The sequence below is a fragment of the Peromyscus eremicus genome, chromosome 7 (genome assembly GCF_949786415.1).
Source record: "Peromyscus eremicus chromosome 7, PerEre_H2_v1, whole genome shotgun sequence".
NCBI lineage: Eukaryota > Metazoa > Chordata > Mammalia > Rodentia > Cricetidae > Peromyscus > Peromyscus eremicus.
Window position 1 is genome coordinate 76,899,877 of NC_081422.1, and position 26,567 is coordinate 76,926,443.

At 41.5% G+C, this 26,567-nt stretch overlaps 1 protein-coding gene and 1 long non-coding RNA gene across 2 annotated transcripts; one reads left to right on the forward strand and one right to left on the reverse strand.

Annotated features, from left to right (window-relative positions):
• Positions 1 to 1,128: 1,128 nt before the first annotated feature.
• Irak1bp1 (interleukin 1 receptor associated kinase 1 binding protein 1) lies at positions 1,129 to 21,619 on the forward strand. Its single transcript, XM_059268292.1, has 4 exons — positions 1,129 to 1,511; positions 10,052 to 10,117; positions 20,859 to 20,989; positions 21,088 to 21,619. Exons 1-4 carry the CDS (start codon positions 1,200 to 1,202, stop codon positions 21,353 to 21,355), a joined length of 777 nt encoding a protein of 258 aa, XP_059124275.1. The 5' UTR covers positions 1,129 to 1,199; the 3' UTR covers positions 21,356 to 21,619.
• LOC131915231 (uncharacterized) lies at positions 12,571 to 25,986 on the reverse strand. Its single transcript, XR_009380296.1, has 3 exons — positions 25,728 to 25,986; positions 14,402 to 14,576; positions 12,571 to 12,882 (listed from the first exon to the last, which is right to left on the reverse strand). It is a non-coding gene; the product is annotated as an uncharacterized LOC131915231 (long non-coding RNA).
• Positions 25,987 to 26,567: the final 581 nt, after the last annotated feature.

Below are 26,567 nucleotides of genomic sequence, written 5' to 3' on the forward strand. Positions count from 1 at the left end.
GAGGAAAAATCTCAGAGATTGTTGACTTTTTCAAGTTCCTATAAGAAACTACTTCCTACATTTTTTTCCCCTCAAAACTTTCTCCTCCCCATTCTGGTAATAAAATTCTAGTAGTAAACAGATCAGCTGTGGTCACAAAGACCACAGCTTGGTGATTAAGAAAATGACTATAGGCCAGGTGTGGTAGTTTTTCATCCCTGCACTCCAAAGGTAGAGGGAGAAGGGGAGGGGGGAGGAGGAGAGTGAAACAGAGAGAAAAGGAAAAGGAGGGAGAGAGGGGAAGGGTGGATTACTATAATGGTGAGCCTTGAAGAGGTAAAGTTCAGCTTCTCGTTATAATGGTTCTGTCAAGAAATGGGTCGAAACCTTGTTCGAGGTCAGTCTGGTAAACACGGTAAGTTCCAGGCCAGCCAGGTTTACAGGCTGAGACCCTATCTGCCAAAGGGGAGAGGAAGGTATATATACCAGACAAGTTCAAGACATGCCTGTCATCACCCACGCTGAATGCCAGTGCTCAAGACCAGCATTACTCCAAACATTTTAGAATTTGAGACTTGACAATCATTCCAAAAACTGTAGCTATGACCAACAGGCATCCCTTATTTTGTGTTTTCCTTATGCCTACAGTCTACATACAACGGGCCTCTCATCAACATTCAGCAGCTGAGAAAGAAAAAAAAAATTAACATTGTCCTGAAAAAACTGACTCGAAGAACCACATACTGTCCAAACTCTCATTGGCAAAACGTGGTTTATCTCAAGAATCAAAACAAGTAGTTGCAGGTAAAGATGATGGTAGAAACTAGGAGGCGGACCTGCACCATAAAACCCAGGAAGACAGGGCTGCAGGGGGGTCACACACTCCGGAAACGGAGGCCACGTCCGCTTGATGACCGAGGGGTGAAGGGGTGGGGTGGGGGGTAAAGTCACGTGGGAGGCCCGTGCTCAAGACCCGGAGGCCACGGTTGCCATGTCTCCTGCAGGCCTTGAGATCTATGGTCAACGTGTACCGACCTAGTGGGCCTCCTCCTCGCCGTCGACCCGTCTCCACTCTGCAGCTGCACCCCCGAACTCGGCGGCTCCGCCGCTCCCATCCCGGCATCCCCTGCGCCCGCCGCGCGCGGTAGCGGCGCGCGGGAGCCCGGCCTGAGTCCCCGCCTGCCCGCGGGCATTGCTATGGCAACGCAGCTGCCCCAGCCATGTCGCTGCAACCCGCCCCTCCGTCGCGGGTGTTCATGGAACTGGTTCCCTGGGCTAACCTGGGCCGGGAGAACAACTCGATCTCGGCCTTGGAGGCGCAGCCCGTCGGCAGCCGCCCCCACGTCGCCAAGGCCCACCCTGGAGCCCGCGAGGTCCACGTGAGCGGCTCGGCCGAGGTGTCCGCCAGCCCCGACCGGGCGCAAGTGGCCGTGCGGGTGAGCAGCACCAAGGAGGCGGCGGCCGAGGCCAAGAAGAGTGTGTGCCGCCGCCTGGACTACATCACGCAGAGCCTCCAGCAGCAGGGTCTGCAGGTGAGTCTGCAGGGGACGGGGTGCAGAGCGGGTGACTCTGGAGCTTTGGGGATGCTTTGTTACCCCAGTATTCATTCCAGGGCGCAGTGGATGCTTGAGCCTTCCTTCTCGAATCTAAAGGAAAGCAGTTATTGGCCACAGTGAACTTGAAATCCCACATGCAGATTGGATAGGTTTTTGTTTTTGTTTTTGTTTTTTAATCCGGTCATATTTGCTGCAGTGATTTTGTTTTTAAGCTTAGAGTGTTGAAATGTTTTCTTGAAAAGTTACATGTAAATGCTTGCCTATGTAGAATGTTGGACCATAATCCCCTTTGGGGGGTTGTTTTTATTCTGCATGTTGAAATTGGCAGGTGAGGAGCTTGAACTGCTTGCTCCCGATCAAAGGTTCATGTGGAGGGGATCTTCCGTGTAATTGCAGATTTGGCGTCCATTTCCGGTTTATGGTGATCACCTACCCCAAATTTCCCAACTTTTTTAGTTTTAACCTTTTTTTTTTTAAGTCAATATACGTAGGTATCATAGGTGAAATGCTTTTTCTTCCTAGACACGTCCGTGAAACAAATCACTAAATAGATAGTACCTTAAGCCCCCTTTAAGGAATGGGGCAAAAACGGAAATAGCGTTACTTACTCCACACTGCATCTCTGTTATGTATGTTTTAATAGCCCCATTTTCCAAATTTAGAGAGAGAAAATAATGCTCTGAACTTTAAAGAACGATATTTGAAATCCTATTCCTGAAACCACAATCAAGGTTGCTTTCAACTTTGCCACACTTCAGATACTTATGATCAAAGAAACTTAGAAGCCAAGGACAATCATCTATCTCAGGGTTATCATTGTAGAAAACAAGACCCTACCTGCAGGACCCGTGGTTTTCTGGGGTAACTCTGATTTGTTCAGAGTGAAACACAATCTTGCTTCTGTACCAGAAATGTCATACCTTCAAAAAACAGGTCTTTATTTTTAAAAGAAAATAAAGTATTGCATTTTAAGAGAAAATTTGTATTGCATTCAAAACCAGAATAATTGAAATGACCTGGTTGGGGGGGGGGGGGATCTCCTAAGCAACCTGCTGTAGTCCTGTTTGAATAATGTAGTTAGCATTTTATGTCATTGACATAGAACATGATCTGAACCCATGTTTCTAACTCCTAATATGTAAAACAAAATAAATATAGTAATTACACTCAAAGTCATTGTTCAAGGCAAGGTACAGGAAAACTGTAATTTCCCATATTGTCTTTGCTAGTGGAGGAAAGCACTCATACAGACAGCTTGCCCAACAGATGGTATAAAAATCATTCATAGTGCTTCTCAGGGTAAATTATGTTCTTCACCAAGTCCTTATAATATTATACATTTTAAACTTTGAAATATGGGCTTGTTTGTATATATACACCCCTCTGATTAAAGAGCCCCTCCCAATCTCAACACTTGCTTAAGGGATGGAACCTGACTTTCTCATCCATATTTCCTGACTTCTCTTCCTTCTTAATCCAGATGACTTCTATTTTGTTTGTAACGAACCAGACCAAAATCATATTCTTGGCATTCAACACTAATCCCTGTTATACAATACTCCACTTTTTACTTCAAATGAAGTGTGCCAGTCTATTATAATTCTTGATGCACTTATCTCTCAGAATGATTGCCATTTGAGTAATGCCCATATGCATAATGCATGCCATGAAAAATGCTTTCAACTGAGTAAAAGAGAAAAGAATGAAACAATGCATAAGTTATTTGCTCTATTGCTTGTAGATCATGAATTTATGAATTTGTAGGAAGATATAGCAATCAGTTTTAGTGTTGTTTTAATGGGAAAATGTTTTAAAGTTCTAAATAATGTTTACTTAACCAAGAAACATTTATTAAGCATTCCCTAATACTGTTCAGATTTATGTGGCACTTAACCTAGTATGGTCTTACTTCAGGGGCTGCTATAATGAAGTATCACCATCTGAGTAGCTCCTGGACAACAGAAATTTAGTGTTTGTAGCCCTGGAGGTTAGGAAGGCTAAGGCACCAACAGCTTTGGTTTGGTCTGGTGAAGATTCAGTTCATGGTACATAGGTGGCGCCTTCTCCCTGTGTCCTTATGTGATAGAAGGGACAAGGCAACTCACTGGGGCCTCTTCTTAATAAGGACACTAACTTAATAAGGACACTAAATTCCATCCACGAGGCTCCACCCTTGTCATCTAATCTCAAAGACCATTTTATACCCTCACAGTTTTAATATATGATTGGGGCATACAAGCATTGCAGATTAGAGTGAATAATTTGTTTTCTATTTTATATATAAATTTAGACTGTAAACTCCAGTATTTGCCTACTCATAATTGTATTATTTTCAATAACTACATGCCTCGGGCAGGTTGGTAGACAATAAGAGAGAGGAGAGATAATGGGGTGTGTGTGTGTGTGTGTGTGTGTGTGTGTGTGTGTGTGATATATGAAGGGCAAAATATTTAGAGACAGTTGTTTATCTTTTTTCTCCAAACCTGGCTTATCAACAGCTTCCAAAGAACCAATCACACAAGTACATTTAGTTTTTTTCTTCCAAGAAAAGCTTTAAAAAGCAACTGTATCTGTTCCTTTTTTAAATGTATATATTAATTAAAACTATATATTATAAGTGTAATTATAATATATATGAATGTGTATTATTATATGATTTCTATGTTAATTTTATTCTGTTTTGTTCTTTTTTTCCCCTTTTATTAAGCATAGATTCTTTACAGTTTCCCGTCCTCTACTCCTCCCAGTTCCTCCCTACCTCCACCCCCTTTCTGTCTCTCATTAGAAAAGAATAGAGGTCTAGGAGATAACAGCCAAACATAAATATAATTATAAGTAATAGAAAAATAAAGTGTAATAAGATAAAACAAAAACATCATATCAAACTTGGACAAAACAAGCAAACAGACCAATAAAAGAATCCCAAGAGAAGGCACAAGAATCTGGGACCCACCCGTTCACACATTCGGGGATCCCATAAAAATACTAAGCTAAAAGCTGTAGTATATATGCAGGGGACCTGCTGCAGACCCGTGTAGGCCCTGTGATTGCTGCTTCAGTCTCTGAATTCGTATGAGCTTTGTTCTCCTGATGTCCTCCAACCCCCCTTTCTCCCCCACTACTCCCGCTTCCTCCTCTTCCCTAGGGCTCCCCAAGCTCTGAGAGGAAGGATTTGATGGAGACAGAGAGAAAATAAATCCTGAGCCCTCTGCTGCTGGAATCCTATGATCAGAATAGAATAGTATGATTCATGCCACCCTGAAAGTATGTGGATAGTACATTGAGGAGATAACATTGATTTTTACCTTAAGAATTCCAGAAAGACTTCATAAAGGAAGTGACATTCTGTTAAAATGTTAAGCACTAGCCAAAAATAAATCATTGCTGTTCCACATCAGAATGCAGCAGGCATATATGTTAACAGCACTCTGAGTAATTCAGTATGGCTGGAACACAGAAGACAGCCTGGGAGAGAGTTAAGAGAGAAGACTAAAGGAGAGAACCGGAGGCCGAATGTAGAATTGTGTGGCTGTACAGCTTTACTTTTTCTCACTGGTGCAACTGTACCTGACAGAAGCAACTTGAGAGAGGAAGAATTTATTTTGGTTCACAGTTTCAGAGGGTCTCACCATGGTGGCAGGGGAGCCGTGGTGGCAGGGAAGGCTGAGTCTGTGGCATCAGGAGCTAGTCACATGGCCTGGAGCAGGAAGCAGAAAGAAAGGGACCAGAAGCAGGGCCAAGTATAACTCTGTGAGTGTGTGTGTGTGTGTGTGTGTGTGTGTGTGCGCGCGCACACACTCGCATGCACACATGCAGGCACATGCACATCTTCCTGTAACACACTCCACTTTATTCCCACCTCTAGCGGCCTACTTTGCTAGCCAGGCTCCACAGGCTTCCAAAGAGCACCACAAGCTTGGAAACAAGTGCTCAAAATACAAGCCTGAGAAGTTATTTTAGATTCTAACACAAGTGTCCTACTGGAGTGTCTCAATATTCTTTATAATTAAGACAGCTACTTACTGTTGACAGATCTTACACAATGCTGTCTCACTTAATATTCCTACCCTCTGATGTGCTAACATTGCTGCCTTATCGAAGAGAATTCTCAGGACCAGAGTGACTACTGGCAGATAGCTTGCCCACAGCTAAGAAATGACAAATTTAGATGCCATCCAAGACCTTTGACCCACGCTTTTAACTATTACAGGATGTTATTACTTTATTCTCTTGGCAGTAGATGATGGAGGTGTCAGGGAGGGAACATAGCAGGTGATGACAATAATCTCCTTTTATATGTTTGCTGGCCCAACACCTGTCTGCTATTATATGTGAATTAATTGTCTGGCCAGGCTCTGAAACTTCCTGCAAATGAGGTCATGCATTAATACCAGGAAATGATATTTTCCTGCCCCACCCTGAACAGTCTTCAAGTTAAGGTAATAAAGAACTGAGCTGAGAGACAGGAGTGGACAGGAGACCCCCAACTTCTTCACTTGTTGAGTGGAGTAATTGAGAGTTTCTGACCCAGCTGCAGTTTCTCTGCAGGGTCAATTTGAGTTGCCCCCGATGGTAATTTGCTTCACAACCCAAACTCTTTTGGTTCCTTTCTGTATAAAAAAATAATAACCCACTTATTTTTTTTTTTTGGAATTACCTTCAAAATGAACTAATCCAAACCTTGTTTCCAAATCTGCTTCTGGCCATACCCAAATTAAGATAGGGAATGGTAGGAATAGTTTGGCATATTCATTTGCTGTTGTTTTTCATGATTAAAAAACACATGCTACATATTTACACATGTGTATGTGTTTGTATATATGTAGGCTTATGAAAAACTTAGGAAGATTAGTTTATACCTTCTCCACTTGGCACAATAACCATTATTTTCTTCTGTAACTTTTCAAATTCATTAAGTCCAAAGAAGTGATATTTTCCCTTTTAACAATGGAAGTTAAGCTTTTTCCATATACATTTTTAGTTTGGAATATTTTGCCCATTTTTCCTTTACCTTTTCTGCATTTTAAGATTACCGATAACTTATGGCTGACATGTATTGCAAAAACAAATCTGCATCTGGGTTATATAACTTAGATAGTTTCAAACTTTCAAAGTTTTGACAGTTTATTTAGCCAAATTCATTAATCTTTTTTGTGTGTTTTCTACCTTTAATGTACTATTTATTCGGTCCATTATTGTAAGGCAATATGGCTATTAAATGGCACATCCTGGAATCTTTAGAGATCCTAAATAGTCCATAAATACTCTATTCTTGGAGTTTATATTGGTAAAATAACAAGTTTCATTTTCTTTTAACTAGGTAAGTAGCTGTGCCTGATAACCCTTATTAGTCAGCCTTAACTTTGCAAAATGATCTCCACGTACCTTTGAAAATGAAAACCTGTTTCACATAACTGAAAAGTCAGGTGGTTTTGTGGCTAATCAGGATTTATGTGGTTACGTCCCCTCGCTTTCCCGGTATCTTCCTGTGTGACTCAAAATGCTGCATCCATCCCAAGCCTTACATCACATGATGATAAGTCATCTTAAGAGATAGACACAGTTAGTTATTGTAACCACATTAGAAAAAAAAAGTCCTGTGGGCTGGAGACGTGGTTCAGTGGTTAAGAGCACTTTGCTTTTCGTTAAGCACTTTTTTTAAGTTGCTCTTTGCCAAGGGTCTTTGTTCGATTTCTAGTACACACATGGCAGCTGACAGCCCTGTAACTCCACTTTCAGGAGATCTGATGACCTCTTCTAAACTCTGTGGGCACCAAGCACACACATTGTGCACAGACATATATGTGAGCAAAACACTTGTACACAGAAATAAATCCAGAAGTAAAGCCTGAATGGACAACCTAAGCTTCTGTTTGTGGCGAGAGAAATGCTACAGACAAATTAACTTATATTTTGATATCCGCATGTCTGTGGTAAGCAAATGTGGGAATCCAAAATGGTTGTGATCTCTCAAGCTTCACTTGAATCACAGGCTATGACGTGAGGATTCCATACTGCCTACAATTCTGAAATATTCCAAGTCATTGGTTTTTTGCAAGGTATTTTGACTCAGATCTAGTGTAAAACATTGGGCCATTATGGTACTCCTATATTATCCATACTGTTTAAAGTATTACATCTTTGTAAAACCTTTGAGGCCATGTTCTCTCCTCATTATTATGTACTGGAAAGATTTCCTGCCTGCAGGGAACAGGGCATGTTAAATGAGAACATAGAGATGGGGTCTGTAGTTCTAGATGGTAGAAATGTCTACAGAACAAGTAGAACTTCCCTTTATATTTGCTATTAAGCATATATATTTCAGGATAATTGCTGATTTTACAATATTATGTCATAGTAAGTTTATTCAAATTTTTTCTGTATAGTTGTATGGTTTTCACTTTTTAAATTTATTCTTATATAGCTTTTTTATGGCTATTGAGCCTATTACCTTTTTCATAGTATTTAAAATAGCTATTCCTGTGTTGACTATTTTGTTTTAAAAGTCTGCCTTTTGTTGGGCGACGGTGGTGCACACCTTTAATCCCAGCACTAGGGAGGCAGAGCCAGGCGGATCTCTGAGTTCGAGGCCAGCCTGGTCTATAGAGCAAGATCCAGGACAAGCACCAAAACTACACAAAGAAACCCTGTCTCAAAAAACAAAAAATAAAACAAAAGTCTGCCTTTTATATGTATGTAGAAACAAAATTGTAACATAGTAAGGAAAGCCTCATGAAATAGGCTGACGTGGTATATTTATCAGCATAGCACTGCTGACATTTTGAGGTAGATAATTAATTCCCTTTTGTTGGATTAACCTGTGTATTGTAGGATGTTTAACAATATTCCTGGCCTCTAACTTATAGTGTAGCCAAAATGTAGTCATTTAGGTGCATATTGGTAAGTAAAAAGCCAGACCAAAAAGACAAATGTTTCATTATTCCATTCCTACGACATTCAGAAAAGACAAACCTGTGGAGGCAACTAAGTGGTTGACCGTAAAGGGGCTGCACAGGAGAGCCTTTAGTGTGGAAGACCAGTTCTTCACTCTGCTGGAGTGGCTGATACATCGCCTTATGCATCTGTCAGAACCCAAAGAGCCACAAGTCACGGAGCAAATAGTAACATTTGCAAGCTGGGGGAGGAAAGGTATCAAACAGGCTGTCAGACATGAATCCCAGGACAGAATTGAGACTGTGATAAATGAACCCAGTTCTGTTATAAACAAAGAACGGGGAAAGGCATGTCCTAAGTAACTAGGAAATAGTGTTTTAACTGGAAACTGTAAGAGTAAAAAGATAAAGGTACAGAAACCCCATGCTCTGATGGATAAGTCTGTTTTCCAGGGTAAACTAGTTCTGAAACTGCTGTACATGTATACTGGGGAGAATGGAAACAGAATGAACACTGATTCTGACCTAGAACTCTAAGTATCAAGAAGTGCTATGCTCTGCACAGCTCCAGGGATTCACCTAACTGAGGCAGAAAGGGAGTGAAGAAATGTCATACACATGGACACAGACAGACTGTGCTCTCCAATAGAGAAGCTGCAGCACCCCAGCAGCTCAGTGTGTTTATTATATGCAGTAGAGTGGGGAGGTGGGGTTGTTGTATATAGCTGGACAAGGAGGCAGGTTTAGTTACTCTCAGAGAAATAGTCTCTAGGGTGTAAGTGTGTGTGTGTGTGTGTGTGTGTGTGTGTGTGTTGAAAGTAAAGTGGCCATTTTCTGCACACACTGTCAGGCTTTGTCACCCCCATGGGGCTGAGGCATTGGGGTCCTTACATGGCTATTCCCATGTCAAACAATGCTCATTCATTCAGGACTTACTTCCTAGATTGTAGAACTCAACATTTAGCATCCTTCCATATCTGTGGGAAGATTCAGGGACAATCATGGTCATGTAAGTATATGTGTTGGTTGGTTGTGGGATCTTTCTCTCTCTCTCTCTCTCTCCCTCTCTTCCTCCCTCCCTCTCTCCCTCCCTCCCTCCCTCCCTCCCTCCCCCCTTTGGCTCATAGTTTGAGAAGTACATTGTGGCAGGGAAGGCATAGTGGAATTCTGTACTGTAATATTATGGGGTCTACTTCTGTCTTTAGTTTTCTCTATCCAAGAACTTTACATACAACTTGTTTTTAAATCATTCTAGCAACCATGTGGTATGTCTATTGACCTGATTTTATACATGTGGAAGCAAAAGCTCAAAAAATACTGAATAACTTACCAAGAGGTACACATGATAGGTACTTTGTCAAGTCAGTTCATACCTTCTATTCAAGTGACGTAAGTAACTAAAACCTGAAGTGAAAATGGATCCATTTTTGAACAAGTATTTGTAGGCTTCGGATTGATTTTATGGCAGTTCTAAGGAAGTTTGAAACATCAAGACAGGCAGTTCATCTTTTGTATACTATGTGTCTTCCTATTTCAAACTCAGGCTTCTTAATTGACGGGCAGAAACGACTAAATTCAATAGGCAAAGGTTTAGTAACTTCACTGTGCTACTTTCTGTTTCAGGCAGAAAATGTCGCCGTCACAAAGGATATTAGAAGAGTAGAAAATGCTTATCACATGGAAGCCGAGGTACGCACTGAGTGATGGGAAGCACCTGGACGGTGGGACAACTGCAGTTTGGGTGTATTCATTCTTCCGCTGGAACTTACCAGAGCAATGAGTCTTACGGCGATGATCAGAAACACTTTTTCTCAAAGTCATTCTGAGAATATGTGTCTGGTGAGGCATTAAAACAAATTTAATGAGATCTACTTAAGAGAAATGATGTAAAATGAAATAAAAACAGCAACAGGGAAAAAGCAGCTAAGTACTGCAAGACTGGTGAGCAGGAATCACTACAGAAAAGAAATTTTCCTTAGATTAAAAATTTCATGAAAAAGCTATAAAGGATTGAGACACCTTTAAAACATTCTTTTGTTTCTCAACACAATTACATGGTCACTGTGATAAAAAGTATTTAAATTTTAAATCATGTAGTCTTTATCCACATAAGCAGCACACTGTTTTCAGAATGTTCAATCCTTGCTGACTGAGGTCCCAGCATGCTGTGCTTCTCACTCTGAGGGCGGGCGGTCAGGGTTTATATCACAGTATGTCTAGTCGTGTAAGACAGCTATTTCTGACTTTCATGTTTTCATGAGACACTTAGTCCAGCTGCCGCCTTGTCACAGGAAACAAAGATGACCTAGTTAGAATAGAATCTTGTCTACCAGAGAGACTCTTCCTCTCTAGAGGTAGAAAACCCCTCCGGAAGCACCGGGTGCTCTCCTGTCAGTCAATGTGATGGTGCTTCCTAGCACTAATATTAAGGTTAGATCACTAGGGCTCCTGCTTCTCAGAGATGAAGCGTAAGATCAGAATATCAGGACAGAATGGACATTGGAAAGGTGACTCTTGTCCCTTGGGACAAGAATTTCAACAATAAACAATCATCTTCATTAGCTTTGTGATTGCTCATCTAAAATTTAGCTATCTCCAGGAAATTTACAATTATTCATTGTGGGCTTAGGCATTCATTTGACATAGTTATTTTGATAGAATGAAGAGTAGTCAGGCAGGATTCTAAATTATAGAGGTTTGATGTTAGTGGGATAGTAGATCCCTCTAAGGGTTTTACCCATTAGGAATTCAGGTTGTAATGAATATAGGAGCAGGCAATCCTAGTTAGGAGGGCAGATACTTTGTTTTTGTTTATTTTTTAGTCAGAGTCTAAATATGTAGCCCACACTAGCCTCAAGTTTATGCTCTTCCTATGTCAGCTTTCTGAGTGCTGGGATTACAGTCCAGCCCATCACTCCTAGTTGTACTTAGGTTTATTATTATAAAGGCTCACCAAGAGCTCAGGGGAAGAGATTGTTCCAAAACTTAACAAGGGATGGAAAACTGGAGGGTTTTTCAGATCACTGAGTTGCTTTAAGACTAAAGTTACCAGTTCAGCAAGAGTCCTTGACTGTGAGAATTGAGCTAAACTCTGTTCTTCCTTCTTCTGTACCTGCCTTTTTGATGTTCAGTATTCTGATTTCTTAAGAAAGCACTTATATATATAGAAACACTATACTGTACATTCCAGTACATGGTTGCCATTAGATCATCACCAGTTGTCAGTGGAGACCATGGCAATACATGCTTAGTCCACTTTTAATATTATACAAAGCTTCAGAATACTAAAGATGATAGAACTACTATGGTTTTAGTAGGACAGTACCTTACAGGTTGTGGTCCAGCTAGTCTCCCAATGGAAAGGCCAACAATCTGGTAGTTGCTCAGTCCACGAGGCTGGGTGTCTCCAGTGGTCTTCAGTCTACATTAGAATCCTAGAGAAGGTGGTTCTAATGCTGGTGAAGGAACGGACTCACCAGCAAGGGTGAGGGCAAGCAGACAAAGAGCAGAAGCTTCTTTCATCCTGTCCAGCTCCTTGGCTTTTAGCTGATTCCAAATGGAGTCCGGTTGACAACAAAGATTAGCCAACCCAAGAAGAAACCAGTAAAAATAGAAGTATTTGACTAATACTGTCAGCCAGCCTGACCTGCTTGACATTTATAGATCACTTAGTCCCCAAACCATGCGCCCATGCCTTCATCTGGAGTGTTTTCCGAGACAGATTATGTTCTGGGCCAGTAGCCTTAAGCACAATTGAAACATGCACAGTACATTCTCCAGCCATAGAGGAATTATGTTAGAAACCAATAGAAAGAAAGTTCTCTGCAAGAGCCTGAAAATATTTGGAATTTCAGTACCATGCTTTTCAGTAACACATGTATTAAAGAAGAAATTGAAAGGAAATTAAAAAGTGTATAAGTAAGTTTAAGAAAGACATCATTCCAACTGTGTAAACCTTTCCAGAAACTGAAAAAGGTGTAATACTTCCCAGCTCATTCTTTGGAGTCAGAAGATAATAAAATTTGGTGTGTGTGGAGTATGGGGCAAATATCAGAAAGAAAACTATACATCAGTATCAATCGGATGTTTTAAATTATAAACAAAGTTTTAGCAAATCCAATTCAGTTATATCTATACACATAATAGTGGTTCGTTTTAATTGTCAATTTGATATAATCTAGAATCACTTCAGATTCTCAATGAGGGATTGTCTAGATCAGGCTGGCCTGTGTGCACATCTGCGTAGGATTGTCTTGATTATGTTAATGATGTGGAAGACCCAGCCCACTATGAGTGGTACCAGTCTCTGTATTTGGGTTCTGGACTCTGAAAATGGAGGAAGTGAGCTGAGTGGTCGGTCAGCATACATACGTTCATTCCTGCTCTGCTCTTGACTGGAAGTCACTGGCTGCCTCATGTTCCTGTGTTGGCTTCCCTCAGTGCTGGATTGTGACCTGGAATTTTAAAACAAATAAACCTTTTCCTTCTTCAAGTTGCTTTGGTCAGGGTTTTATTACAGCAACAGGATACTAGGCCTCAGATACATACACAAGACAATCCATAATAGCCAAGTAAGATTTATCCCAAGCATAAAAGATTGGTTTAACATTTGAAAAAAATTGATCATTTTGAGTCACTATATTAAGAAACCAAAAGAGAAAAATGACAGGCTCGTTCTGGTAGATGCAGAAAAGGCATTTAATAAAATCCATCATTATTTCTTAACAAAATTCTTAATAAAATTTAATAAAAATAACAACAAAAATTCTCTGCAAACCCAGTGTAGTGGCATATAACTTTAATCTCAGTACTAGGTAGACAGAGGCAGGCAGAGCTCTATGAGTTGTGGACCAGCCTAGCCTATGTAGTGAGACCCTGTCTCACTGTATCAAAATTAATTAATCAATTTGATAAGGAGCATCTATTTAAGAAACTGCAGGTAACGTTATGCCTTTATAATGAAATACTGAATACTTTGTGCTTAAGATCAGGTACCATATAAAGATGATGGCTGCTCTTATGGCTTCTTTTTAACATTACACTTGAAATTCTAGTCAGTGTAGTTTGGGGAGGGGACAGACAAGGATAAAAATATCCAAACTGAGGAAGAAATAAAACACTTTATTTAGGAGCAACATTACCATCTATCTAGAAAATGTTATGAAAAAAAAATCTACTAGAAGTAATAAACATAAATTTTAAATGTCAAGGGATACAGCTGATAAAATATGCTAAAAACCATAAAACATTTCTGAGAGAAAGAACTAAGTAAGTGGAGAAATGTATCTTGTTTGTGATTTGGAAGACCCAACATTATTGATTCTTGTTCTCCCTAAAGTGAGTTATACATAGATTTATTACAATCCTATTCCAACTCCTAGTTAGCTTTTAAAAATAGAAATTGGCCGGGCGGTGGTGGCGCACGCCTTTAATCCCAGCACTCGGGAGGCAGAGCCAGGTGGATCTCTGTGAGTTCAAGGCCAGCCTGGGCTACCAAGTAAGTTCCAGGAAAGGCGCAAAGCTACACAGAGAAACCCTGTCTCGAAAAACCAAAAAAAAAAAAAAATAGAAATTGGCAAACTGAGTCAAAAATACATTCAGAAATGCAGAGTATCTCCAACCACTTTGAAAAAGCATCTTTAGTTATAATAGCCTCAAACTGGAAACAAATATTTCAGACAAACTGTGGTTTTATCCACATAACAGAACACCACATAGAGTAAAACAGTTATGCAGGAAATGGCTGGAACTGCACGTGCAATGTGCCAAGTTAAAGGAGTCTCCAAAGATGGCATATTCCTGGAAGACGCAGGTCTGTCAATCAGGCACAGGTTGGTTAACTGCCAAGGGCCTGGGAGTTGAGGAGCAACCAGTAATAAAATTAAATGAGATTTGTGAAGTAATGGGACAGATCTAATTATTTAGAAGAAGGAGGAGGGTTCATGGCCTAGGGGAAGACTTGGAACAGCTCACCTCCAAGGACCTCTAAAGCCCAGGAGCCAGTTCCACAGCATACTGGAGAGTCTTCAGTCTGACTGGAACAAGCTGGGGGTCTCCACGGTTGCCAAAAGGCCAGCAAGAAGCCCATCACCAGGCAGATTGTGACCATCCTGTGGAAGACGCGTCACCCTGAGCACTTCTTCTGCATCTACAGCCAATAAGAGCAGAGATCCTGGAACTTCTCTGAGGTGCTGACACTTCTGTTCCCCGTATGGAAGTGTTCATAAGAAGAGGGAGAAGCCTGCTGCTGGACACATTATTCTGGCAGTTTGCACCCAAGTGTGGTGGCTGTGTTGGGGCCATCCTGGACAACTCCATCCCACTCTGTGGCACCCTGAGTGCATGTGTGCTGGGAGTGTTGCCCGCTTTTTGTCAGCAGTTTCTTTGAGCAAATGGGCAGCAGTACTTGGAGGCACACTGCCATGGGCAGTGGGATTTTGTCCTCCTGTTATCAGCTGCTACATCAAGAGCAGGGCCAAGAAGTTCCAAATACCTGAAGTCAGTGCCTTCTGCCTCAAGCTGCTCAAGAAAGGCTTCTTCAAGAATCGAACAGCAGCCTCACTGCCAGAGCTTCCTCAAGCTCTTCTACATTGACCTCCTTCATCTGCCTCTTTCCCCAACTGCTGCTGGGACCCAGGGACCCAGGGGTGATGGGGCACATCCAACAGAAACTGGGACCTTGCCATCATCAGGTGCTGGCACAGGACAGAACCAGGATGTTGGGATCTTGCCAGGTTCAGTTCTCTAGAACCTGAGGGGCCTCCTTTCCAGTTCTGTGGCTATCCCTCCCAGGCTTCCTGCTTTTTGTTTTTTCCAGAGATGAAAACTGGGACCCAATAGGCTCCATGTGCATCCCTACAAATGGCCTGGCCAGACCAGGCTAAGTCAGCACACCACACCGAGGCCTCTCACACTCCAATTTAACCAGTGGAGTCAGGGCGGGAGAGCAGACAGGATCAGCAGAAAGCCTTTTCCCCCATGTTTCTCCCAACCTTATTACCTTGAGACTACTGGGGACACCTGGCCCCCTCATAAACCCCTCCATCCAAGGATGGATGTGCCCATAGGCCACTGAAGGTCTTTGGGTTTCCACTTTACCATCTCCCAGGATTTGAATGACTGCCTAACTTCCTCATTGCCCCTTTCATACATGCCTCAGGTTTACTGAAAAGGGACTCTCCAGCAATAATGTTTCATAGCCATTTTCTCCATCTCTGGGGATGTTGTGAGGTGGGGAATGTTGCCCCTGCCTCAACACTGCACATGTCTCAACACTGTACCAAATTTATAGATTCATTTATTGAGGTTTTAATTTAGATTGCTCAAGTTGATTTTACTTCTCTATGCAGGTGATTTTAAAGACATCCCCTTTTTTGTTTTTGTATTCTTGCAATGACCTTGGCTTTGGCATGGGGGAAGCAATTTTTTTGTTTCTTCTGAGAACAAGCAAATTAAGTTGGGAATAGCTCTTGACCTCTTTTGTAACTTTACAGCCTCCTCCTCAGGACTGTTTTTAAACAGCTATATTTTAAAACCTCTTCCTTACTACTCAGGCCAAGAAGCTCTTAATTAAAACTAGTTTAAGGGGATTTGACCCTTTTGGACCTGGAATTCTGAATCTCATCTGCCCTGCCTGTGGGGGCCCACAGAGGCTCTCTAGTGAGACCTTACTCGGGGTCAGAGAACCTGGGCTTGCTTTACCCAGCAGGGCTGCATAATGGGATGATTTGGCTACAGGTGTGGTTACCAGGGTCTACACTTGGCTGTACAGTGTGCTTTGATCTTGAAAGGGAAAGGTCTTTTGCCTCACCTCTGGGCATTGTATAAAAAGTCCTTTGGAATAAAATTTGAGGCAACTGGGTATTGACCCAGGGCCCTCCCAAAGCTATCCTGTATCTCTGTCTAGGTCTGTATTCTATAATACTTCCTCATTCATCTCTCCTCCCCATGTGAACCCATCTGCGGGTTGGACTGACACCTGCCTAAGGAAGGCAAAGGGGAAAGTACATGTTGTGGAGCCAGTTCCTGTCTGAGTAAGCCATCGGGAAGCCTATGTTCCCCCATGAACCTGTTGGCAACAAAGAAAACCCACAGAACACATATAACCCCTCACTGCTTCTCTGGGGCTCACCCTTCTGCCTTCTCTTGAGAACTGGTGTCTGATTTTGACCCAGAAGACCATAAATGTCTCTGGTCTTGATTCCACTGGGTACATCACTTCCTCAAACTTCCTAGAGACTGGGCAAAGGTGGTTCCCTTTTCACAGGTGAGATTCATGCTAGGAGCATCTGAAAAGAAGGCCCCAAGTTAATGCAGGGGAGGAGTCTAGTAGGGTTTGAAGTGAAGGACAAGATCTTATCAGAGCAACAGGAAGCTGCATAGTTCTGTAGTAGGCTTTTTTGGACCACCATCCCAAAGTCATGACACAGACTTATTATTAATTATGAAAGCTTGGGCATAGCTTAGACTTGTTTCTAACTAGCTCTTCTAACTTCACTTAACCCATTTCTATCAATCTGCATGCTGCCATGTGGCTCGTGGCTTTTACCTCTCCTCTTGCATGTCCTGCTTCTTTTGCATCCATCTGGCTACTCTGCCTTTCTTCTTCCCCAAGATCACTCTGTCCTCAGAAGTCCCACCTAACCTCTTCCTGCCTAGATATTGGCCATTCAGCTCTTTATTAAACCAATCACAGTGGCACATCTTCACATAGTATAAAGGAATATTCTACAACATTTCCCCCTTGTCTAAATAAAAAGGAAAGGTTTTTAACTCTAACATAATAAAACTATAAGCAGTAAGAACAATTATCAGGTAAGAAGTACATTCACAATGTCCAGTCCATTTTTATTTGGCAAGTTTAGAGAAAATACTCTACTATTTATCTTATCTTAGTGAGTCCAAAATTTTGTGCCTAACTTACCTTCTATCATAACTAAGGAAAACTGTAACTATAACTGTCTTCAACCCCATCAAAGACCTGAGAAGGATATGTTACCTGAGTGGACAGGAAGTGCAGAGCAAGCAACTTCCAAAACTATGAGAAATGACAGAAACATCTGCTGCCTGGACAGTTACCCAAGGTTCCTTTGTAACATTGGGCATTCATCTTCAGCCTACAAGCCTAGAATATCTGACAGACTTTTCTGTGAAGCAGGAATTTTGAAGGACTGTCCCATCTAGTCTTTGCAAAGTTTGGCAGTTGCCTTCTTTCATATCCTGTTTATCCAATTTGGACAATATACTGTCACCAGTCAAAGCAAGGGCAGCTTCTTTGCCCAGTGGCTGGCTTTGCCACAAATGAAAGCAACTTCATATGGAGATTTTTCAATGCCCATCATCCTCTTTTGGAGTAAATTGGTGCTGCCAGGAGCAGACGTGTCTCACTGTCATGAAAAGCCTTAAGTTATTATACATTTTAAATGCCATATTCTATAGGTCTTTGAAGTGTTTGAAGATCACCTATCTAAAATATATCTCTGTATGACCTTGAAAACATACTTAACATGGCTATAAGTTTGATTATCATAGATGTCTGTTAACCTGTTTTTCTTTATTATCCTAAATCACTTTCAAGGACTAAAACTACATTATCTATTTAAATGAGCTGTATAGGTACAATACCTCAAACAAGACTAGAAACATGTGTGTGTGTGTGTGTGTGTGTAATAACAAAAATAACCTTAAGTTTGTGTCAATATACAAAAATCCATACCAATTTGAGACTGGTGGTTGTTCAAAAGTAGACTCAATAATCCACTCTTTTATCCCATGATTTCTATACTATATTCCCCCTTTTTTCCTTCAGAAAGAGATCCCTGAATCTAATTCCCTTTGTTTAGCTTTCTTCCTGACCATGACCAATAACAACTTGTGACCAACCCCCCAAATGATAATGAACATCCATCAAACAACTAAAAACCACCCACCCCACCTCTTGGGAATGTGGGCATCATGTTCTCTAGACTGCTTCCTGTTGACTGGGGGCAATGGCATCTTTGGGGGACCTTGAGAAAATTAGGATAATGGTCAGGTCCTGGGAGAGCTAGTTGTAACATTTGTTATCCAGTCTCTGTGCAATGGGAAAGCGCAAGGCTTATCTGTAGTCCTGGCTAGAATAGTCTGTGAGGCTGGACCATCTCAGCCAGCAGCCTTGAAGCTGTTTTGGATGTAGACCTCTGAAGAAACTGCAACAGAGGCATTCTGAGAGGCTTGAGTACCTGAGCCACCTGTTTTCATTAGTGTCTGTTTCCCTTGCTCTGAAAACACACAAACTTTCAAAGGTCACACACACACACACACACACACACACACACACACACACACATACGTGCATTAACACAAGTATGGACTGTGCATTGTACACAAGCCAGCCAAAGATGATTTCCTTTTTTTTATGTTTGAGCAAGTAAAATGTGTGTCACCTTTCTTGTAGTTTTACTAGGTTTACTTCTTTATGTCTGTAGCCAGGATTTTCAGAAGGTCTCCCCCGATCAAACCTGATTCTCTTTAACCGTGAATGAATCTACAGCCTTTTATTTCCTGTGGAAACAAAAGCATAACCTCTTCCCCAGTGCAATACATTTTTTTGATTCCATCTTAAAGGTTTTTCCCCCCCATCTGGATCTGTCTTCACTGAGCATCTGCAGTGTTCTCTGACCACATGAGACAAATCTTAAACTGTTATGTCACCTGCTGCTCAGCTCAGCTTAGTGCTTGGTGCTCTTGGCTGGCTCCAGGCCACAGGCAGCGGCTAATAGCCACATCTCTGTATGCTGCTGAGCCTACCTGAGAGACCACGGTCACCAGGAAGCTGCAGTTGACTCCATGTTCCGAATTTTTTTTAACCTTTCTCAGGCCTTATGTGGATATATGTAGCCCCATGTTGGGTGATCTCATGCTCATGGATTAAACAGGAGCAGCCAGCCCTGGGCATTGGTCAAAGGAAGGAGTCCAGAAGGATCCATAGGTAGATGACCTAAACCAAGCATCAGCCTCTAAAGAGAGGCCCAGTGTAGTGAAATTCCAGAAGAGTGTACTATCAGGGCCAGGCTGGCAGCCAGCCCAGATCTGGGGAGGTCAGCCTGGTCACTTCAAAGGTTTGATATTGATTGATTGGTTTTTGGAGCTGGAGAGATGGCTCAGTGATTAAGAGCACTGGCTATTCTTCCAGAGGACCCAGTTCAATTCCCAGGACCCACACAGCATCTAACAAACATCTGTGACTCCATTTCCAAAGTATCTAATGACCTCTTCTGGCTTCCATAGGCACAGCACACGCATAATATACAACCACACATGTAGACAAAACTCCCACACACATAAAATAAAAGTAAATCTTAAAAGAATGGCCTTTGAAAGAACATGGATAATATATTGAAGTGGAGATACGGACTCACTAAAAGGGAAAACTTCAGGCTTTGGAATTTCCCAGTCTTGCAATTTAAAGTGACCCACTGAATCTTTGTTCCCTTGTCTGTTGCTCTGACCAGTATTTACTAAAACCAGATGGAACACTACTCTTCCTTGGCTAACATTTATGATCAAACACTGCTGTCCGTGCTGTATGAGGTCAGTTCCTCCCGCTCCTCTACAACCTGTGCGTATTCATTTTAACAGCTTGAGATTGTGAAAGGCCCTCTAATAGAAAAGAGTTGGTCTTCCATTAAAAGCTGAAAAGACTACAGCTTTCAAGTTTTGCTGAAATGAGACTGCTGCTCTATGTTTAAAGGTGGATACATAGGGAAATAGATTCACTTCTGTGTGTAGTAAGACCACTGGAAAGGGACACACCTCAGTGGTATCAGTAAAGGGTGACATACTCACTACCAATCAGAATCTAATTGAATAAATTAGACTAAGAAGTCAGAATGGTATCAGGGTTAGAAATTAGCCAAATAATGAAGCTGAAAGGGAGAACCCTCCAATTTTCAGAAAAAGTAAAAATGAATTTTAAAATGTTTAAAAAAAAATTTTAAATATACAAGCTAACATCAGATCATCTTAAATTTCATAGTCACAAGTCTTTAATAAGAAAATATTACAGCTATAAGCATTAAATGGGTTTTTTCTTATCTGGTGTATTTGTTATTTGTTACTATAAAAGAACCTTATAATCTGGCTTTACTCCTTCCTTTCCTTTCCTTTCCTTTACTTTCCTTTCCTGTCCTTCTTCCCTCCCTCCCTCCCTTCCTTCCTATCTGTTTATCTGTTTGAGACAGGGACTTGCTGTGTAGCCCTGTCTGACCTGAAACTTGCTTTGTAGACCAGGCTGGTCTTGAATTCACAGAGATCTACTTGACTCTCTCCCCCAAGTGCTGAGATTAAAGGTGTGCACTACCACACCAGCTTGGCTTTACTTTTTATACTCAGATTTAGACGAAATTTTAAAACTACATGACAATAACTTCAAGTATCATTTCACTTACAGGTCTGCATTACATTTACTGAATTTGGGAAAATGCAAAATATTTGTAACTTTCTGGTTGAAAAGCTAGACAGCTCTGTTGTCATCAACCCACCTGAGTTCTATCACACTCCAGGTTCTGTTGAGAATCTTCGGTAAGTTGAGCACATCTTTATATTATTCATCCTAAATAAAACTACTGAGTGTGGCAGTTCCTTTAATGTCATATTAATCTTTACTTTCAATCCCTAAGGCGGCAAGCCTGTCTTGTTGCTGTTGAGAATGCATGGCGCAAAGCTCAAGAAGTCTGTGACCTTGTTGGCCAAACTCTGGGAAAACCTTTACTAATCAAAGAAGAAGAAACAAAAGAATGGGAAGGCCAGATTGATGACCAGTTATCCAGACTCCCAGGCTCATTAACTGTACAACAGAAAATCAAAAGTGCAACAATACACGCAGCTTCGAAAGTGTTTATTACTTTTGAGGTAAAAGGGAAAGAGAAGAAAAAAAAGCATCTTTAAAATCCAACTAAAGCATACTGTATTTGTATTTCCAAATCTGTTTTTATATATTTTATAATGCTTATTTCTGTCCTGAACATACATGTTGTATGGTATACTGATTCTCTATAAAATCTGCCGCTTTTTGAACATAATCCACAGAATGCTTATGTTCACTCTCTAGTTTCCAAAACACTCTGAGAAATACTGTGAGAAATAAATGTATTAAAACACACTTTTGTATACTGACAATTTATATATTGAAAATAAAATGAACAAAAACCAGCTGATGTTGAATTTCTGCTTCCAAGAATAGTTGTTATGTCTTGTGTTTATGTGTCCAGTTGTACAGAAATAGATCAAATCTGAGCTGCATATCAAGAAAAAAAATTGTTTATGTTCCATAAAAAAAATGTTTCCCATTTCATCACAGTCTATATCTTTCTTTTTAAAAATTTCCTAGAATATTTTGATTATATTCTTTACCCTCCCCCAACTCCTCCTAGATCCTAACCCCAACATCTACCCAACTTTTATATTCTTTCTCTCTCTTAAAAAAACAAAATAAAAACAAACCAAAGTATGCACATGCTCTCTCTCACTCTCCCCCTTCTCTCTCTCTCTCTCTCTCTCTCTCTCTCTCTCTCTCTCTCTCTCTCTCTCTACACACACATACACACACACACACACACACACACACACACACAGAATGGATTCTGATTTTATTGGCCAACTACTCCTGATTTGATCATGAGGGCTGCCCTGAGGTGTAGTTCATATACCTTGTTGAAGAACAGTGTTTTTTCTCTCTCCCAGCAGGTACCAATTGCAGACAGCTTCTTGGTTATGGGTGGGACTTTGTGCCCACTTCCCCTTCTCTGTGCTGGATTTTATCTGGCTTAAACGTGTGCAGGTCTTGTGCATGCTGTCACAGTCTCTGTGAGTTCATATGTGCATCAGCCTTGTGTCTGGAAGAAGTATTTTCTTGGAGTCATCCATCACCTTTGTTTTTCACAGCCTTTCTGCCTTTTCTTCTGAATAGATCCCTGAGCCTTGAAGAGAGTGTGTTTGTTGATGATTAAGGCTGAATGCTCCAAAAATGATCTGCACATTGTCCAGTTGTGGATTTCTGTGTTAACTACAGTCTACAGCAAGAAGCAGCTTCTCTGATGAAGGTTCAGCAATGCTCTGATCTATGGATATAGCAATATGTCTTACAAGTTATTTTATTGCTATGTTCCTTTAGTAGAATAATAGTATGTTCCCCCCTTGGGCCAATGGACTAACTATTTTTAAGTTCTAGCCTCATTAACAGTGTCAGGTGTGAGTTCCATGGGATACTTGCTCATTCATGTTCATTTCTATTTTATTCATAAAAGTAGAAATTGGCAACAGCTTAGATGTTTATCTACTTATGAATAGGTAACAAAATTGTAGTATATTTACACAATGGAATAATATTCGGCTGTTAAGAAAAATGAAATTTTCAGGCAAATGGATAGTGCTAGAAACAATCCTTCTAAACTGAAGGAACTCAGATCCAAAAAGATACACATTGCCTTCTTTATGGGTTGGTGTTAGGTTTTAAGCTTTAAATATATGTGTTTCAATCAGAGTGACCACAAAAGTTAGGCCCTAGTAAGAGAATAAGAAGGAAGAGTGAATCTTCCAAAGAAGGGGAAACAATATAGTGTTATAAAGGGACAATGGAATTAAAAAACAAAACAAAGCCCCCAAAAATTAGAATAGGAAGATTAAATGAGGGGAGAAATAGAAGGGGAGTATGGGGACCACGAACACTGACTTTTGAAGTCATGTGAAACCTACTACTATAGAAGCTTCCTAAAGTATACACATTCTAAAAGGAGCTTATGCTGTGGAATAATCCTTCTGTACACAGTGAATATGTGTTACTCTCATTGGTTAATAAAGAAGCTGATTGGCCTATAGCAAGGCAGGATAAAGTTAAGTGGGACAATCAAACTGGGGATGCTTGGATGAAGGGGGCTGAGGAAGCAGGACACGTAGAAATTGAGGTAACAAGCCATGAGCCACATGGAAAGGGTAAATAAGAAATATGGGTTAAGTGTAAGAGTTAACTAGTAACAAGTCTGAGCTATCAGGTGAGCATTTATAATTTATATTAAGTCTCTGATTATTTGGGAGCAGGCAGTCGGGACAGGAAAACTCCACCTACAAGTTTAAATAGGGTACCATATAGTGGAGGAGACAATACCCCAACTAGATATATGCCACCAAATAAATTCCTCAGTATCAGGAATAGGTTACTTCTTTTTGCGATGTTGGCCAACGGGGTCCCATAGATACCCCCCTCTTCACCAAACATCATAGGCTTTTGCCAAGGCTACTCTCCACAGCCTGAGGGTAAGGCTCTACTGATGAAGACTCCACTGATATCACTGAACATGGAGAAATTGAGCTGGTGCTCAACAAGAAGATTCACCTCCTATGACTAAGGTGCTACACATAATCCTGGAGGAAAAAAGTAATCATCCATCTCACCCAGCTGTAAAGCCTGTGAGCTAAAATAGCAACCTGCCTGCAAGATGGGGCCACTGGTACAACAGTGGTACAGATGTTATGAGAGTAACCAATCACTTTTTTTTTATGTGGGTAGACTCTTCTTAACCATGGAAGGTTAACACACACACATACACACACACACACACACACACACACACACACACACACACACACGTATATGCCTGTGTGGTGATATATTGTGTATTTTAATAAAATTTGCCTGAATATTAGAGGAGAGAACAAGCCACTAGATTAAACATAGAGGCCAGGCAGTGGTGGCACACACCTTTAATCCTAGCACCCAGGAGGCAGAGATCTGTCTGGATCTCTGTGAGTTCTAAGCCACCCTGGACTACATGAGATTGACTCAGTCTAGGAGAGAAACAGAGCCAGGCAGTGGTGGCACACGCCTTTAATCCCAGCATTGGGAAGCACACATGCCTTTAATCCCAGCACTAGGAAAGTTGAGACAGGAAATGATATGGGTGGGAGGAGAAAGGTATGTAAGGCGTGAAGAGACAGGAACAAAAGCTTTTTCAGCTGAGGAAGCTTTTTCAGCTGCAGCCCTTTCGGCTGGAGCTCTGTCAGGCTGAGGAGTTGGTGAGGTAAGAGGTGGTGGCTGTGGCTTGCTCTGTGCCTTTGATCTTTCAGCTTTCACCCCAGTATCAGGCTCTGGGATTTTGTGTTAAAAGACCTTTAGAATTTCAAACAACATGCTTGGCTGCTTTTATGGTTCTATAATATAAGTTGAAAGTATGAAATATCTATAGATAATCTTATAAGGTTAGCAAGCACATTTTAAAGATTATTTATTTAGTGGGTGTGAGTAAATGCCACAACCAGCAAGTGGAGCTCACTGGACAACTTTGTAGAGTCAGTTCTGTTGGGTCCGGGGTCACACAATAATGGGAGACAGACCACACAAAGTCTAATAAACAAAAAGCAGACTTTATTCCAGAAAAAAAAGAAAGAAAGAAAGATCACCACGGGGCACAAAAGCGTGTCAGCTGGCTGAGACCACAGCCACGGTTCGGGATTCTGAGGATGTGGCAGTTGGAGGGGGATCATGAGCCCCTTCTTATAGCATTAGGCGTGGACAACGGAATTTTTACAGTTTTGAAGTTAAACTTGTAGAGACAAATTGCTTTTAGGTTTTACAATTTTCAATTAACAAAGTTTTAGAGGGTTTTAGCTAAACAGTATTTGTATATCCCTGCAGCCCTTCCTGACACAGATAATTGATGTTTACCCAAACCTGCGACTTTTCCTGACACAGTTGTGTTTCCATAGCGGGAGGAGTATGAAACAATGTAAAGCGGCTTGTCACGTAGAACACATTAAAAGTTAACTTTGGTTTCAGTAGTAAGTGGCAGGGGGTTATCAAAATACCTAACCCCAGGGCTACAGAGGGCAATCTTCAGTAAAAAGCTAACATTTGGGTTGCTGACGGAGCTGCTAATCATAAAACACAGAAGGGCCCAGTTCAAGGTTAGTCCCTATTTGCTGGCAGAGCTGAAGGCTGTCAGTTTCCATCTCTTAAGTTTTTAAGGTTTTATTCCTCCATTCCTATCTTATTCCTGTATTTCTGGACCCTTCAGTTTCACCTTCCAACCTGCTGAGGTGGTGCCTTCCTTGTTTCTGCTGATAACAGTTTGTAGTCCAGACCAGCTGATCAAGAGCTTCCTGGCAGCCCTCCTGTCCCTACCTCCCATTTTGTCATAGGCATGCTGTGGTTACAGATGAAGACTAAAGGTATAAAGTTGTTTATCAGCTGATAGCAATTTAACTTCTAATCACTGTGTGACAAGACTTTTCCTGGTGAGACACAACACAACACAAATGTACTCACCCGAGAGAGCCCATGGTTGACCCAAGTATGGGTAGCACCAAAGTGCAACTGGTGAACCAATGAATTCTGCAGGGATCATCTACAGGAACAGAGGTGAGGGGTAAAGGAGCAGAAGTGATTCTAAGACAGCTGCATCACCAAAGCCCCCTAAGCCTAGGTGACAGTCACAAACAGCTGCATCACCGAAGTCCCCTGAAGCCTAGGTGACGGTCAAAACAGCTGCATCACCAAAGCCCCCTGGAGCCCAGGTGACGGCTCACAAAGCTGGGAACCTGGAGCACACTGCACAGTCTGCAGGCAGCTCAACAGGATGGAAAGTGTACTCTCCAGGTGCCTCGATTGGTCTAAACCTCTTCCAGGCAGCTCTTCTGGTTTCTGCTTCTTCCAGGCAAGGTGGTCAGGTTTCAGAAGTCTTTGAAGCTTGGTTTGTCTGAGAGTGACCCTCAGCAGTCTTTACTCTTAGGAGGGAGGGGCCCAGTAAATCTGGTCAGTTTCAGAGACTTCCTTACTGAAGCTATCTTGAGTTGTTTTCCTTTTGTCTTAAAGAGTTTACCTAAAGGGCTGGAGAGATAACTTGGTGGTTATGAGCACGGACTGCTCTTCCAAAGGACCAGGGTTCCAATTCCCAGCACCTACAAGATGGCTCCACAACCTTCTGTAACTCCAGTTCCAGGGAATCTGCTGCCCTCTTCTGGCTTCCATGGGCAATGCATGTACATGGTGCACAGACAAGTGGGCAAAACACCCACACACATCAAAAACAAAAACCAATCCCAATTTTAAACTTTGTATGGTGGTGCACACCTTTAGTCTCAGCAGCTGGGAGGCAGAGGCAGCCTG

Bases quoted from the DNA above. Each gene is read 5' to 3' on its own strand.
- Irak1bp1 (XM_059268292.1), top strand. From the start codon at position 1,200: ATGTCGCTGCAACCCGCCCCTCCGTCGCGGGTGTTCATGGAACTGGTT. The intron at 1,512-10,051 runs GTGAGTCTGCAG...TTTCTGTTTCAG, and splicing joins TCCAGCAGCAGGGTCTGCAG to GCAGAAAATGTCGCCGTCAC. The intron at 10,118-20,858 runs GTACGCACTGAG...TTTCACTTACAG, and splicing joins CTTATCACATGGAAGCCGAG to GTCTGCATTACATTTACTGA.